Source organism: Lygodium microphyllum, chromosome 27 (assembly GCF_053477565.2).
Source record: "Lygodium microphyllum isolate KBCC chromosome 27, Lygodium_microphyllum_v1.1.10, whole genome shotgun sequence".
In the NCBI taxonomy this organism is placed as follows: domain Eukaryota; kingdom Viridiplantae; phylum Streptophyta; class Polypodiopsida; order Schizaeales; family Lygodiaceae; genus Lygodium; species Lygodium microphyllum.
The window spans coordinates 80,900,509-80,917,431 of NC_141161.1; the positions used below are offsets into that span (position 1 = coordinate 80,900,509).

Below are 16,923 nucleotides of genomic sequence, written 5' to 3' on the forward strand. Positions count from 1 at the left end.
AATTCCTCTGCAAGGATTGTTATCGCAACAAATTGGCAAGAGAGCGAGCTTCCATCACATCCAAGATCCATTTCTTCCTTGACCTTCCATCACATCCAAGATCTACGAGGGGGTATTAACAATCATGTTTGTCATGCCTTGTCATCTCTTGCCTATGAGCCTTAGTCTAAGTCCCAAGACATTAGAAGCTCAAACCTGCATGTTTCGTGTTTTGATAGAGAAGGTAGCTTATTCTAGAGCATTCAATTTTGTGTGCATTTCCCGGACAATTACTGTTTTTCACAGTCTACCTATACCTGTTGGACATTGTCCACCTTTTTGGGAAAATTTTTAGCATTTTTAACATTTTTACCAAATGTTGGTCCACCATATTTTTAGCCCTAGATTTTAGGTCGACTAGATCTGGGGATATTTGACTATTTATAGCCTCCCCCACTCAGTTGGATCATTCATTCATCTTTCTCCTTCCTTCGCAGGTGCACACTCAGACTCTATCATCTTTGTCCATATTCAATGCTACCATCATCATTAGCTTGAGCTAGTGTCCTAACTGACGCTGTGGACTGTGTGCAAGGACTGATCAGTCTTCTTTTGCTTTTTTGTTTATATCAATATTCTTTCTTGTTCGGTGCAGATTTCATTCATTCTTTCTTGGAGAGTCTCTCTCTCTCTCTCTCTCTCTCTCGCTTTGTCTCTATGTTTTCGTTCCTTATCATTGCACACTCTCACAACCAACATGTATTTTCAATAGTGGCAACGAATGCTTTGGCACATTGTAGTGCAATCAAGAATAATTGCAAAGATTTCAAGGGGATAGTCCATCACCAAGATGTCAAATTCTATTGCTTTACTTAGCATTTGATTAAAAGTTAATCTAGTGTGCTAAAGTGACTTACACATGCGCGATGCAAGTTTATTATTTTACAATGTGGAACCCAAGACCTTGAAACATTACTTGGTGCCAAATGCAAAAGTTGTAATGAGTACATCTCACAAGTACATTAGAGACTATGCCTTGGTTCATAAATAATTTTGATCTAAGGGCTAATAACTACTCAAGGATACTTGAAAGACAAATTGGCCTAGCAAATTAAATTATTACTTGATGAAATTCTCTTTTGGATACTAAAATAATTATTAAATTAATTTTCATAATAAATATTTTGAAAATTAAATTAGTAAATTGGAGAATTTTGAAAAATGAGATTAGAAGGCTACCACTTGACAATATTTGCCCATGCAAGTGGAAAAAACGTTTTTGGAAACTGGTGTAAGTCTATTCGAGCCATTGTGAGAGAGGAGACTATAAGAGACCAAAAAGATGTTGCTAATGTCATTAGTAGCCACCAACCACCAGTCCTATAGTAGATAATAGCAATTTGAAGCCTTTGAAGCACAAGTGACAACAACCCAAGAACCTTCCAATGCAAATAATAGCATGTAAGAGGGGGGCATCAATATTTTTGTGAGTCCTAAGATATAGGTAACTGCTTCCATGGCTGTTTGACCACGACAACATTTATTTTTTCATCATTTCTCGCAATGAAACTTTAAAATTTCTCTCTACAACATTCTCTCTCATCCCCCAACCATCTCTCAAGTTATCTTAGCAAAGCCCAATCATTTGAGTTATCAAAGGTGGAGATTTTGGTTAATCTATGTTATAAACTCTAATTTACAGCAAAAATTAGGATTTCGACAACCATCTTGAGATACTTGCTCAAAATTGAGAGCCTAGGACTTGAATTCCAAGAGCTAAAATCAAGGAATTTTAAGAAGATTCAAGAGAACAACCATCCAAATATCAAATTTGGGACTGAATTTGTCTTTCGAGAACCAAGGTAAAAGCCAATCCCCAAGCAAACCAAAGAAGCGAATTAGTTTAGAGACTTGCTGGTCAGTTTTGACAGCAAGAGGCCCTTGGATAAGCGGAGGAGATAAGATCATCTCAGTTGTACTCCATCCATTTGCAATAGAAGTCAAAGAAATACACTATAAGGAGCGCCAATTTTGAAGCCAATAGGTTATCCCTCGTTCAAGATTAAGTCACAACATTTATATTTGCAATCTATGTGAATTTTATGCTTGTTGTAATCAATGTTAAATCAAGTTATTTACCACCCTACACAAGGAGAAAGGCTGGTTTCAAAAAGGGCTACCAATCCTACAAATGCACTAAGATCATATCCCACAAATCTTAGCACCCACACAAGATCTAGAAAACCTGCCTAGGTGTGCGAAAAAACATCACCACACTATGAGCGAACAAAGTCTCATCTACACTAGAAACCAAATCCATATGTGCCATCCGATTCAACTTGCACCAATCATCTTGCTTTCCTTTCATAGGAGCCGAGACACAACCAACAACTCAATTTGTAAGAAATTAACATGCAATATATCCCCCATTGGATGCCAATTCACCTTCTAAAGAACAGTGTTCCATGAGCATGTCAAATGGGTCAAGTGAATAGAAGAAATAACCGAGAATTAAGAATCATAGTTGAACATGTATCACTAGAAACCTCGGACTTTAGTATTCCCATGCACAATTCCTTGGGGCTTTAAGGAAAAAATAAACAATAGAGACCAAGGGCTGCTGACTATAATAAATCTGTTTGAAATAATGACCAATGAAGAGTAAGCATGTGAACCTAAATATACTTGTGCTTTTTGGAATAAAGATATGGCTCCTTAAAATCCAAGAAATACCAACACGCATGGAATCATTTTTCCACATCATGAAATGGATATGGCAAGCAAGTAATGTTACTCAAACTACTCTCGGCCCAAGGCAAAAAAGGCAAATAATGAGTAATTCATAGGCAACACAATAGTCTGGGCCACTTTGAGACACATCTAAAAAGGCCATGCTTCCATAAAGAAACTTAGCTTCCAGCTCTCTTTTTTTTTCGTGAAGATAATTGAATTAAGTAGAAATTATTTTACATCAGACTATGAGGTCGGCTTAGAACAAAACGGAAAAAAAAGTAGTCATGAAGGAAAGTCTACACAGACTCTAACACAGAACTATCACACTGAAAGCACAGCTGGTGTGGAGCGAACAATGTCCATCGAGGGAGTAGCAATATCAGGAAGAACCAAGTCAGCAGACACCATAGAGGTGATTTGCCACAGCACTTAACTGCTGATTCGGGCCACATGACCATGAATCCCAGATACATAATAAAAAATGAAGGCATTTCGAGTTCGCCAAATATGCCATAAGGCTGTCCATCTGAGGAAATGGAAAAGGCAGGAATAGTCTGAACTCAAAGAGATCATGGAGGTCATCTTCCCAAAAATCCATGAACGAGTTGAAATCCAGAGACGAGTCAACGAGGTCCAGACTCGAAACACAAAACTCCAAATTGTCTTGCAACAGGGTAGGAGACAAAAAGATGAAGCACTGTCTCATCACATGTAGTACATAAAATGCATCACCCTGCAGAGATCTTCTGAGCATGCAGTACATTCCCAGTAGGAAGAGCCCCAATAAGAAGTCTCCACATAAACACTTAATAGAGAAGAGAAAGAAAGCTTTGAAGAGAATGAATGAATGCTGTAAATGAATGAGCAAATGTACAGAATTCTCAAGGGAAGAGGTGTCCAAAAACTGATGGCTTTTTTTGGAGTGGGTTGAGGGAGGTGTCAATGTGTGTTGCCACTAGAGACCGATCTTGAGTGTAGTAACCATTAGTCGGGGACCAGAGGTCGATGAAGAAAGATACTGAAAACACAAAAACCACCTGTTGTAGATTCAAAGACAAATCAGGCTGATGCGGAAAATGGAAGGGAAGCAGGTGGAAACCAAAAGGTAAAGCCTGTGGGCCTAGGATTGGTAAATGCAACAATTTAACCACTTGAAGGTGACGGCAATCAATCACCGGTAGAGTGGGAGGTTGGATGACAACTGTAGACCATGTAGTAGCAGTTGTTGGGAGTTAGACTTCTAGTGGAAGAAGAGTGTTGATGGCTGAAACTTGCAAGACAAGGATCGGCTGAATGGTGGGCAGCTTGTCTTTTTATAGATGTAGAAGCATCCTTTGAGACTAGGGTGTTGGTTATGGGACATAGAAACTCTCCAGGATTGTGTACTGTTTAATGAAACTTTGGTTATTTATATGTTTGGGGCTGTTTTAAAGAGTTAATCAATTAATAAAGAAAATTTTGGCTCAAGAGCCTCTCTCAAGCTCAAAATTGGAACCAAGAAGGGATTGAAACGAAAGCTCAAGCTCATTTTCACTCCAAGGTTCCCCATCCCGAAGTCGCTAGGGCATCGAACAAAGGAGGCATGTCAGCTTCCCAATGGTCTACCAATACTATAGAGGCAATTATCTCATCAAGGGAGCCCAAGTGATCACCCCAGAGAGGCCAAGGCATTAGACAAAGGGTGCTTGTTGGTTGCCCAGTTGCCTACGAGGATATGTTAAGGCAGATGGAACCACTTTTTTTTTGGATGGTTTTTGGGGTGGCCTATTAAGTAACTGTGCCCTAGGGGGAGACTTACGAAGTAACTAAACTAAGACGCTATCTTGACTATGTGAGGGTGGGAAAAAGAGGAAGGTGTGGTGGTAGAAGAACCACTGGTGAAATAGCTTAGGACCCGCTAAGGGCTGCTCTACACAATGAGATGCAAAGAGTAATGTTACATGATGAGAATGTGAATGCAACATGTGCCACTTGGACAATGTTCTTGTGGGAAAATCGTTCACTTGCTCAAGTGCTTGTTTACAAGGTGGTGATGATTGTGCAATGCAAAGGGGAGGTACTACAAGGAATGACGGCTGATGTCTGTTGGGTATGTGACTCACGCCTCACTTACGCCTATGCTCATATGGGAGTGTCGGTGATCAGTAGGACAATGGGGCACTTTTTACTCTCGGTAGGAGAGGTTTTTTCCCCCAGACTTATAGTCTTATTGTCGTATGTGCTTATGTGCTTATGTTACACACTTATGGGCACTTAGTGTGTGTCGGGTGTGAACACCCCCTACAACCCTAAGTTTAAGGGTTGTACTTTGTACTTTCTGGACACACTCTTTCAGTCTATTCTCTTGGGTGTCGTGCTTCACTCTGTCTCTCACTCTCACACTGTCTATTGAACTCACAGCTGCACCTCGATCTTTCCATCTCACATTTGGTATCAGAGCAGTCTTCTGTCTGCTATATGCAGCCCCCGCCAGCTCTGCCCTGTCGACTTGTAGCTCGTCTGCCTACCAGCACCGTCTAATCCTGTTCCCAAGCCCCAGTCAGTTTCACCCTGTACCTGCGTACTGCCGCTGCACCTGCAGGAGCCGCCATCTCAGCCAGACGTGCTCTTGTGCTCGTCAGTCTGCCAGCGTGCAGACTCTCCCGCCAGTGCGCAGCTCCAGCTTGTTAGGTCTGGGCGCCGCCTGTCACTAGCGCGACCTGTCTCTAGGGCCACCTGTTTCCTGCGCCGCCTGCCTGAAGCCCATTCGTCTGTCTGAAGCGACGCCAGCGCCAGTCACGCCTGTCTAAAGCGCCACCTGCTGGTGGCCGCCTGCCTCTGGCACGCCAGCAGCCCGCCCAACACCATTTGACCAGCCTGCCCGACACCGTTTGACCAACGACTGTCAGCCTGCAGTCCATGTCAGCACCCTGCGTCCCGTTCGCCCGCTCTGACAGCCTGACGACTTCCGTTTGACCAGTGGCTTGCCACATTGCCCCGTCAGCCTGCAATCCACGTCAGGTATTTTTTAACCAAAATTTTAATTTTGGTTAGTCCAGAACAAAGTTCTGGAAGAGGAGGTTCATACGCGGTAGGCACAGCATACAGGATACAGGTGTGGGATAAATTTGATGCAAATTTTTGGTCTAGTTCATCAGAAATTTTGGGGCTTTTGTGTATTTTGAGGACAGTTGCATATGAACTGCTGTTACAGTCACAGAAAGACTGCTTTGACAGAAATTTTGGCAAATTTTTTTTGGGATTTTGATATAACAGTGTTGCTGAGCACTGTTTGCACCTTGGGAAGCGTGCATTAAAAGACAGTTTTTGACAGAGTACGCCCTTGCACATTAATTGCAGAAGTGTGTTTGTTGCAATTTCTGGAAATTTGCAGATTTTCAGTCCTTACTGCTTTGACATTGCTCATTTGTCTTTGGAAATTTGTCATCATGGCAAATTAGGGAGGTGATGTATTTACGTATGTATCCAAGGAAGACAGATTGGACGGAAACAATTACTCGCTATGGTCATTCATGATGAAGAATGTATTAGTGGCCAAGAATTTATGGGATTATGCCAGTGGAGAGGAAACTCGACCGGAAGTTGTAGCTCCCGTTACTCCTCCTCCTCATGGTGCACGTGGACAACGGGGACCTCAGCCCGCTCCACCTCAGCCACTTCCTCCAAGAACTGCAGTTCAAAAAGCTTGGGATACACGTGATGCACAGGCCTTGTCGCTGATTGCTCTGGTAGTTCAGCGGTTCATTATCCCTCACATTCGTTCAGCATCTTCTTCACGAGATGCATGGTTGACTTTGGAGCATATGTTTGCAGGAAAGAATGAGACTCGGATCTCTTTCTTGAAGAAAGAGTTGGAGACTTTGAAGATGAATGAGGTGATTCTATGCAAGATCACTTGAATAAGATTCAGGACTTGAGGGAGTAGCTCATGAATGTAGATGAGTATTTTTCGGATGCACAGTTGATATCCACCACCTTGAATTCCTTACCTCCTTTGTACTTGTCTTTTCATATTGCATTGAACCTCACCATGAGGATTGCTGAGCACCCACTCACTTTTATTCAGCTGGTTAGTTTGCTTCTAGAGGAGGAGCAAACAAGGAAAAATAGTGGTGTGGATGCTATAGTCTCTGAGCAGGCTTTTGTGGCAAGACAGAAAGGCAAAAACAACAAGGTGAGAAATGCTCCACAGAGTTCTGGTACTTCAGGCACATCACAGAATCAGACACAAGGTGGGACGCAAGCTAAAAAGGGAAAATGTCATTATTATAAGAAGCCATGCCACTATATCACTGAGTGTAGGAAGCGCATTGCCAAAGAGAAGAATAAGGAGTCAGGAATGTCTGTTTCTACTACTCCTTCCACTGCTAGTGAGTCCGCGTCCTTTGTTGTGGACAGGGACTATTGTTTTTACACTTGCAGTTATGACATCTCTTGGGCCGATAGAGCACTTAGCTCTACAGAGGATGCTGACACTTGGTTCTTTGACAGTGGTGCTTCTAGACATATTACATCTCGCAGAAATTTGTTTGCTTCAGTTAGTGCACCTCCCGTTGGGAAATCTGTACAGTGTGCCAATAATGCATCATACCCTGTTCATGGTATTGGGGAGATTCAGCTCACAGCCATTGATGGCTCTATTCTCCGCCTGCAGGATGCTTTGTTTGTGCCTGGAATCAAGAAGAATATGCTTTCTATTTCTTCTTTGGCACGTTGTGGTTTGCAGGTCACATTTGATATTGACCGTTGCATGGTTAGAGATAAAGAACGCATGACTTTGGTCTTGACAGGATCTTTGTGTCATGGTTTATATGAGTTGGATGCGCTTTCAGTAGATCAGTCGGTATATTTGACATCCACTCTTACTCCTGCTATGATACAGGCGGAGTTATGGCATGCTCGTTTGGGGCATGTAAACTTTGGCAGTTTGATGCTTTTGCAGCGTACTTAGATGTTGGATGGCTTACCTCTCTTGGAGAGACATCCTGAGCACTTATGCGAGGGATACATTTTGGGAAAAATGCATCGTTTCTCATTTCCTCGTGATGTTGCTTTCAGAGCAACAACCAGATTGCACTTGGTGCATTCAGATATTTGTGGGCCTATGCAAACAATGTCATTGGGCGGTTGTTACTATTTTGTGACATTCATTGATGACTTTACACGTTTTTGCTGGGTCTACTGTTTGAAAAAGAAGTCAGAAGTGTATGATGCATTTTTGGCTTTTAGTGCACTTGGTGAAAATCAATCTGGATGCAAAATTAAGACTCTCCATTCGGACTGAGGGGGGGAATACATGTCCTCTATGCTGAATTCTTTTTTGAAGCGGAAAGGCATAGTCCATCAGTACACTACTGCCTATACTCCACAGCAGAATGGGGTAGTAGAGAGGAAGAATTGGTCACTCATGGAGATGGCCAGATGTATGCTGAAGGCAAAGAGCTTGCCTCATAGTTTTTGGATGGAAGCAGTCATGTGTGCTTGCCATATTTTGAACAGATGCCCTACCAAAGCCTTGAAGACCATCACACCTTTTGAGGCTTGGAACAGCCGTAAACCTTCTGTTGGTCAATTTCGTACCTTTGGATGTCTTGCCTATGCCCATATTCCACAGGTACTTAGAAAAAAGTTGGACAACAAGGTTGTTAAGTGCATTTTTATGGGATATAGCAATGAGAGCAAAGGCTACAGACTCTATGATCCCGTTACAAAGAAGGTTTTTGTCAGCAGGGATGTTGTTTTTGATGAAAAATCAGAATTATCCTTGGCTGGTTTGGACACATATCAGGCTGCCCGTGATGTTTTTGAAGGGCTGCTCCCCATTACTTTTGGTGATTCAGCTGGAGCTTCAGAAAATGAACCTAATGTTCAGCCAGCTGCTCCTATGGAAAGTGCAGAAATTCAGCCATTGGCTGATCGGAATATTCAGCATAATGCTGAAACTGAAATTCAGCAAGAGCTTGCACACAGTCAAGAAGCTAGACAGTTACCTAGATGGTATTTGCAGACTATACAAGATAGTCCTTTGGATGCACCCATGGCTGGTTGTACTAGAAGGCAAACTCGTTTGCATGATTCAGCACATACCATGGAGTTTGTTATGGCAGCAAGTACTTTTGATAATGAAGAGCCTGAATGCTATGAGCATGCACAACACAGTGTGCATTGGATGGCAGCAATGCAAGCTGAATTAGATTCTATTACTAAGAATCAAACTTGGGATTTGGTGTCCTTGCCATTTGGGAAGAAAGCCATTGGAACGAAATGGGTCTACAAACTGAAAAGGAAAGCAGATGGATCCATTGATAAATACAAGGCACGGCTTGTAGCTAAAGGCTACGCACAGAAAAAGGGCATTGATTATGAGGAGACATTTGCTCCTACTTCCCGTATGACGACCATCAGGTCTATGATTGCTTTGGCTGCACATTATGGTTGGACAGTGCATCAGCTAGATATCAAGACTGCATTTTTACATGGAGAACTTCAGGAGGAAGTTTATGTACAGCAGCCCATTGGTTTTGCAGTTGAAGGCTCAGAACATTTGGTATGCAAGCTCAAAAAGGCACTATATGGTTTGAAACAAGCTCCTAGAGCTTGGTATGCAAAAATAGATGCCTTCTTGCTTGGTCAGGGGTTTCTAAACAGCTCATCTGAGTCTACCCTTTACGTATGTAAAGAAGGGGGATCTATGCTGATTATATGTCTTTATGTTGATGACCTTTTGCTCATTGGAACACATGCTGATCAGATTTCAGCATTCAAACAAAATTTACAGCAAACTTTTGACATGTTTGACTTGGGAGTTTTGCATTACTACTTGGGCATCCAATTCATACATGATGCTCGAGGTATTGGGCTATCACAGTCAAGGTATATTGGGCAGCTTCTTGAGAAGTTTGGCTTACAGGATTGCAAGCCAGTTTGTACTCCCATGGAACCTGGACTGAAACTGTCATTACATGATGACAGTGATTTGTTTGATATACATACATATGCTCTTGCAGTTGGATGTCTTATCTGTCTATGCAACACTAGGCCGGACATACGGTTTGCAGTTTCAGCTTTGAGCAAGTATATGCATCAGCCACGTATGTCACATTAGCAAGCTGTCAAGCATGTTTTTCGTTACTTGCAGGGTACTCGATCTCTTGGGTTGCTTTATGCCAAGGGGGGACCATTGCAGTTACATGCTTACAGTGATTCTGATTGGGCTGGTGATTATGATACACGTCACTCCACTAGTGGCAATTGTTTCTTTCTTGGCTCTTCTTGCATTTCTTGGCTTAGCAAGAAACAATCCACTGTTGCCACATCATCATGTGAAGCTGAATACAAGGCAGCTTTCACTACCACAGTTGAATGCGTATGGCTTAGACGCTTGCTAGCTGATTTGGATGTATTTGTTACGGAGTCTATTTCTTTGTTCACTGACATTCAGAGTGCCATTGCAGTGGCACGGAACCCAGTGTTTCATGCCCGCACGAAACACATTGAGATCCATTATCACTCTGTCAGAGAGAGGCTACATGCAGGTGATATCAGCCTTGTCTATTGTCCTACCACCAGTAATGTGGCAGACATTTTCACCAAAGCTCTTCCTCGTGACAAATTTGAAGCATTTCGCGATGCTTTAAATTTGATATCCTTTGGTGGCGGATGATCCTTGTACTCTTGATCACTCTTCACTCTAGGGGGGTTTGTTGGATATTTGACTCGCCTCACTTACGCCTACGCTCATATGGGAGTGTCGGTGATCAGTAGGACACTGGGGCACTTTTTACTCTCGGTAGGAGAGGTTTTTTTCCCCAGACTTATAGTCTTGTTGTTGTATGTGCTTATGTGCTTATGTTACACACTTATGGGCACTTAGTGTGTGTCGGGTGTGAATACCCCCTACAACCCTAAGTTTAAGGGTTGTACTTTGTACTTTCTGGACACATTCTTTCAGTCTATTCTCTTGGGTGTCGTGCTTCACTCTGTCTCTCACTCTCACACTGTCCTGTCTATTGAACTCACAATTGCGCCTCGATCCTTCCATCTCACAATGTCGAAGACGAATGCTGAAACCTATCGAATATGAAGAAGGGTAGCAACCTCCTATCAACCACAAGTTGATGCCGAAGGATGAAGAGGAACATATTGTCAGTCTTTGTGTGGTGCCGGGAACCATGATGAATTTGGTGATGAAGGTAGACTTGACACCCTTTAGTTGGAATGGCCAAAGGAGAATCAACGTTTTGGATACATGGAATATGCTCGTACTCGATCTTTGAAGAGGGCTCCAATGTTGATCAAGTGGCGTAGGCAAGCTTGAATCTCAACCTCAGGAGAGAGCTCTATGGTAGTTGAGAAGTGTAAGAGCTAGAGAGAGCATCAAAGAATCCAAAGATGGAGTCATTTGAGCCATCGTGAATCCAATATGTGTTGTTTGTGTATCTCACACAAAACCAAGTTGTCCACGATAATGATAGGACACTCTTTAAAAGAGCGCCGGCTTTGATACCATGTGAAGATATGCTAGGGTTTGCATGGAGAAAACACAGAATGTACGAACATGATTAAAATGTAATAATAGTAACTTATAGTATGGCAATAAACACAAACCCTAAACGCAAAATACAAAAATGCAAGGTGTAAAATGCAAAAACACAAACAGAAACAGAGAAGAAAAGTAAATGAATCAATGCTGTAAATGAATGAGAAAATGTTAAGAGATGGATGGAAGGGATAGGGAGGACAGGGGAAAAGGAGGTTTCAAAGGTGCATGAGGGGAAAGGTTGAGCCAAAAACTCAAAAGTAAGAAACTCAGTAATGTTTCATCCCTGCACAGTAAGAACAAGAAGGGTGACTGAGGGGAGGGGAGGGCAATGAGGACAGGTGGAAGGAAGAGGAGATGGATGAGGGGAAGGAGAAGTGAAGAAAGCAAAGGGGGAGCCAAAATGGGATAGCTGCAGAGGGGTGGGAGGAGGTGCTATTGTGGATGAAAGATTAGTATAGAGTTAAAAGTGGCGGTGAGAATGGAAGGTGCACACTAAAAGGAGAGAGCCCACTGCTGGGAAGGAAGGATGCACCAGAGGCTGGAGTTTCTTGGTTTCAACTGCAAATAAAGGCCAAATATTGAAGTACCATATATAAGCAAACAGTCTGCATTTGCGCCAAAAATAACATAGTTGTGTAGGCATGATCATGATGCAAATGTAAATTATGCAAAAACAATGAGCTGTAGTTTGAGAAAAGGTGCAGGACAAAGAGGGACAGAAGCAGTTCAACTTTGACTTCTGGTCATAATTAAGTGTACCTTGAACCCCTATAAATCTATATATTTATGAAGAACATTCCCTGTCTGATCTTGTCATGGTTGTTTGGCTTGCTGCAGAAATTGAGAACTTTTGATGGCCAGCGAATGGTTGGGTGTGGCTTGCTTTGAAGTTTCTTTTTGTTTGTAAATTAAGAACTTAAAACTTCTCATGTTCTGATTTGTTGAAAGTCTCAGCTAAGGGGTGTTCTTTTATCACATTATTGACCTCACAGTGTGTGAAGTTTGACATTCTTGTTATTTGAAATGTTTCATTTGTGTTTTTCCCAGTTAGTTTAATTCTCTCTTGGAAGTAAGAAATTTAGCTTCTGGCATTCTGATTGGTTGAAAGTATCTCTCTAGGGCTCTTCGTTTATCACATCGTTTACCTGATTCCGTGTAAAGCAAATCTCTAGCTATTTTGATTGGATTCTTTTGTGTAGTTTCAACCTTTCCTCTTGGCTGACATAGATTGAACAGTAATTTTCTTTGTTGGGAAAAAGAGTTGAGTTTCTGGTTATCTTGTTTTATTGAGAAGCGGGTTGACATATACAGCTCTTCGTGAAGTGATCCTTGAACTTGGATAGATAGCCAAAGTAAAGTCTCTAAAGCTAGAAAGTGATGGGCAGGTAGCACTCCTTGCAGCATGCATTAAAAGGGGACTGAAGGTGATATCTTCAATGGGTGCTGGTGCTCGGGCTGATCCTACCCGTGTACGAATATCTGACCTGAGGGAATCATCCAACGATCCTCTGTCCCGTTCTGTAAGTTACATTGCTGGTAAATGGATGTTGTTGAAATGAAATTGAAGGGGATGATACATAATCAACAAAACTGTCTTCTTGATTGAGGTGGCCTTTGCAATTGTTTCCTTATAATACTACAGGTAAGACATCGGCTACGAAGAGAGCATGGAATTAAGACCGGAATACCTGTTGTGTTCTCTACAGAAAAACCGAAAGCAAAGCTCCTTCCTTTTAAAGCAACTAATGAGGATGAAAATGTGGACCCTTCTGACTACCAAGTATGGTAACTTTACCACTTCTCATACATAGCTGGCCTATTTGTATTATACAAGGTAATTTGTTATGCTTCTGGTTAAGGAGGATATATAAAATGAGAAGTCAATTAGGGCAATTTAGCCAAGTGCAGTTACTGTGAGGAGAAATTTTAGAGAATGATCCATGATGCATTTGATCGGTCTCTTTAGATGTATGTATGCTAATTTTAAGCACAAGAAGACATCAGGACTTATGAACACAGATGAAATGTACTTATCAATGATCCATGAAGGTTTGAAGATACTCAACACACCCAGTTGGGTATTTCGAAGAAGGTCATCCTTACTGACATATTCTAAGCACTTTCTGTCTTTAACAAGAAGTCCATCAAACTGTAGGTGGCAGGCTATACCAGTAGAGTTCAAGGAAGACCAACATAACTACCTCTCATAAACCTAAACCTCTTTATACAATTTCTTTTGGTGACAATGCCAAAACTAACTGACAGATTTGCCTCTAAGACAACTGACTCTATTCGAATTAGGAACCTCTAGAAGGTGAGCGTAAAAGGATTTGTTTCTCAACTCCGAAATGGCTCAACTAGTCAAAGACGTTCAAAGCTCCCAATGGCAAAACGCTTGTAATGAATCTTTAGTTCGGGTGTCTCCACACAACAAGAGTCTTCTTGGAAGAGAGTTTCATAGCACCGGGTTTCCCTCGGCGGAGGGGAGGGGCTTGTGTTGAGGAAAAGAAGCCATGGATAGCGATGTTGACTTTGTGTGCTCAACAAACAGCTCAACATAGGGTCAAATCAATATGCTTGAACTAAAAGCCTTCAGTACATTTGTTAGAGTAGTTACAAGAGTTGGGAAGACATTCCTTATAGGTTTTAAAAGTATTGCAATGGCATCTTTTGTAGCAATTGGACCTTGTATTGAAGCTAGTTGGGCCATTAGTCCCTTAATGCGGGGAATGAACTTCCCCATGTCTTCACCTTTCTTGTATTCCAAGCTGAAGAACTCTATTTTGAGGAAGATTTTGGAATCCTTCCCTTTTGCACCATACAATTTTGTCGAGATCATCCCACTTCTCTTTTGCTGTTGAAACTTGGTCAACATGGTGGATTTAGTATTTATTTAGATGCAGCATTATGATAGCTTGGGCTGTTTTTCATTATCTTCTGCATCTCTAGGATTGGATGGGTCAATGACATTGGTCCCTTTGATGAAGGGCCGGTAACCCCTCTCCATCTTTCTATATTTCACCGATATTAGCCATGGATGGCAATCTTGGCCATCAAAGTTGCGGATGTGAGGTGTTACATAAGAATAGGCCATGATAGGAAGGTCTTACTAATTGCACAAGGCAATGGGAGTGTATATTTCTTTATAAAGTAGGGAATAAGAGTGGAAGTAGATAAAATGATGCAAAGTACACAATAAGATGAAAGTGATTTAGAATTGATTAGATAGAAAAATAGCAAGATAACATTTGGAGTGGATCAGTAACATGGTTTGTGTTTATAGGTTACAAATAGCCTTATAGTGCCACTTAACAAGATAAACACTTAATCATCGTGCTAAAATGATAAATGGCATGCATGTCTCAGGTTTTATTATTCAGATTTTTGATAAACATTAACAAGCAATGACTGAGAAATGTAAGATGAGTGCTTACAAGCACTCATCTCACAGCTTATGCCTCACTTGAAATGTGAAATGTTGGTCTTTTGATGAACTTAATTATGCCCACCAAGTGTGTTCAGCCTTGAGATGGAGCTTTCAGATTTGCAATGAACTTCAAACAAGGTTTATTACTGATTAGAATCACTTTTAGTATCCAGGATGATAAAGGTTGAAAGATGAAGGCTTGAAGCTTTCTAGCTATGGCTGCCAGCCAGACACACATTCAGGGTTTTGATCAGTGTGGCCAGTAGAGATGCCCTCTTAGGTGGGGATAGCCCACTTGGGGGGTTATTTAAGCCCCATGGTAGCCATCACCATTCTTCCCTTTGTGATGAGCATGATCAGGTTGAATCTGCTCAGATGAAATTTGCTCCTTTTTTGTGTATTTCAGCAATGTTGGCTCTTAGAGCAGACAATGTCGGCAGTTAAGATGACAAAAAAATGCGTTCTAAGGTGGAGAAGAGATCCACAGAAGAAGTCGTGAGCTGATATGCCCTCCTTGGCCACACCAACTCCTAGAACTAGCTATGGAGGTTGAGAGGATAAGATGAAAAATGGAACTTTTCTTGTGCACTTAGGTTGAGATGAAGCTAGGGGAAGCTCAATGGATCAGAGATAGCTCTGATTCCATGTTGGAATATCAGAGTTGTAGTATGAAAATATGTGCACAAGAGGCAGAACAGAGCTCAAAGTACAAGAACAAGAACTTGCTTATGAATTTGCTCAAAGTATAATTGGGGTACTCACAGTCTCACACATCTATTGAGAGTGATTCATAGGGCTGTTTATATAGCCTTTGATTGGTTAGGGTTAGGGTTTCCCCTGCTTTCCAATCCATTCACACTTATCTACCCTTATCCACCCTTGGATATAGCAGGTTCACATGCCTCTCTCTCAACAATAATGTAGTCTATAGGTTGCAATTACGTCTATGTGCCGCAATTACGTCTCTGGTGATAAACTCTTCAGGAAAAACTTTCTTAAGGTAAAGATTGCAACATGGAACAAGGAATGGGGAAGGTGAGCATGAAATGTGATTGGAATGGGTAGGCCCCATTTCGGGAATGGGAAATTAGAAAATAGATACATTTAGGTTTTTTTTTCATACTTTTGAAATAACAACTTTACAAGTATTCAAAGACGCTCTAAAAATCCTACTTTGAACATTATATTGCCAATTCGCATTAATAAAAACAAAAGTAATGGTATAGCGCGCGCGCGCACACACACACACACACAGTTATGGAATGTTAAAGTCATCTCATCTAGAAGCAAAATGTAGAGATAGTGGAGGACTATTTTTACAAGTAATTTGGATATTTTATGCGGAGTTGAGCACAAGCAACATGCTATGGCTAGTTGCACTTATGTATAGAAGGATTTTATGGTGTTTTTTAGTGGTGGAGCACTTGGTAGATTTGGGGTTATGCTTGCCCTTGATTTGCCAGGATGCTGAAGGTAGGTTTATGATTGTCGAGTTTATGTACGAGGGGGAGGCTCTTTGGTTGGTAGGGGTGTATGCTCCCAACACAACTTGGGATCGTCAGTAGCTTTGTATAGACTTGTAGCGTCTCACTTTGGCCCACCAGGGACTTATGATGGGTGATTTTAATACTTGTGAGTTTGCGGAATAAGAAACTTTGCCACATTCTCTGAGGGATGGTTTGGAATGCGAGAACATGGGATGCCTTGAGAACCTTGTCATTGAAACAAGACATGTGGTCTTTGCTACATTCTTCAGAGCTAGGGTTTACCTTTCGTTCCTTCAACATGTGGGAACTTGGGCTAGATTGGATAGGATGTATGTTTGTTAGAGTAATTCTTCTCTCTTGGATGTGCTTAATGTGTGGGTGGAGAGACAATATGTCCTCTCATACCATTATCCTCTGATCTTGGAAATGATTGATCACTTGGTGGATGCTTTTGAGGCCTAGCTGGGCGGTACGCCCGTGAAATTCAATCAATCATTCCTCTTGCATGACCAGTTCTCTGAATGTATACTACAATTGATATCTTCCTTTGGCAAATAGTATCGATCTGAGGGGTTGGATGCATGGGCAATCTCCATGTCATTCCTTGGGAGTGCCAGGCAGTGTCTTCTAGATATATCTCTCGATGGATTGCTAAGATGTGTCCTGCGATTTGAGGAGCGGGCACGTTACAGTTGGTATCAGAGCAAAAACTTCATAATGATACATGATTGATTAATGTCCGGTTCATAGACATA

At 41.7% G+C, this 16,923-nt stretch overlaps 1 protein-coding gene across 4 annotated transcripts in view; it reads left to right on the forward strand.

The window, feature by feature from the left end:
* Nucleotides 1-16,923, forward strand: part of LOC148012520 (NAD(P)-binding Rossmann-fold superfamily protein) — a 120,569-nt gene that overhangs the window by 76,129 nt on the left and 27,517 nt on the right. For 3 of the 4 annotated variants that reach the window (XM_087669284.1, XM_087669285.1, XM_087669287.1), the window contains 2 exons: nucleotides 12,640-12,774; nucleotides 12,897-13,034. In XM_087669284.1, the coding sequence (XP_087525410.1) occupies nucleotides 12,640-12,774; nucleotides 12,897-13,034 (273 nt within the window). The remainder of the gene's footprint in view (nucleotides 1-12,639; nucleotides 12,775-12,896; nucleotides 13,035-16,923) is intronic. The other variant, XM_087669286.1, reaches the window with a different exon arrangement.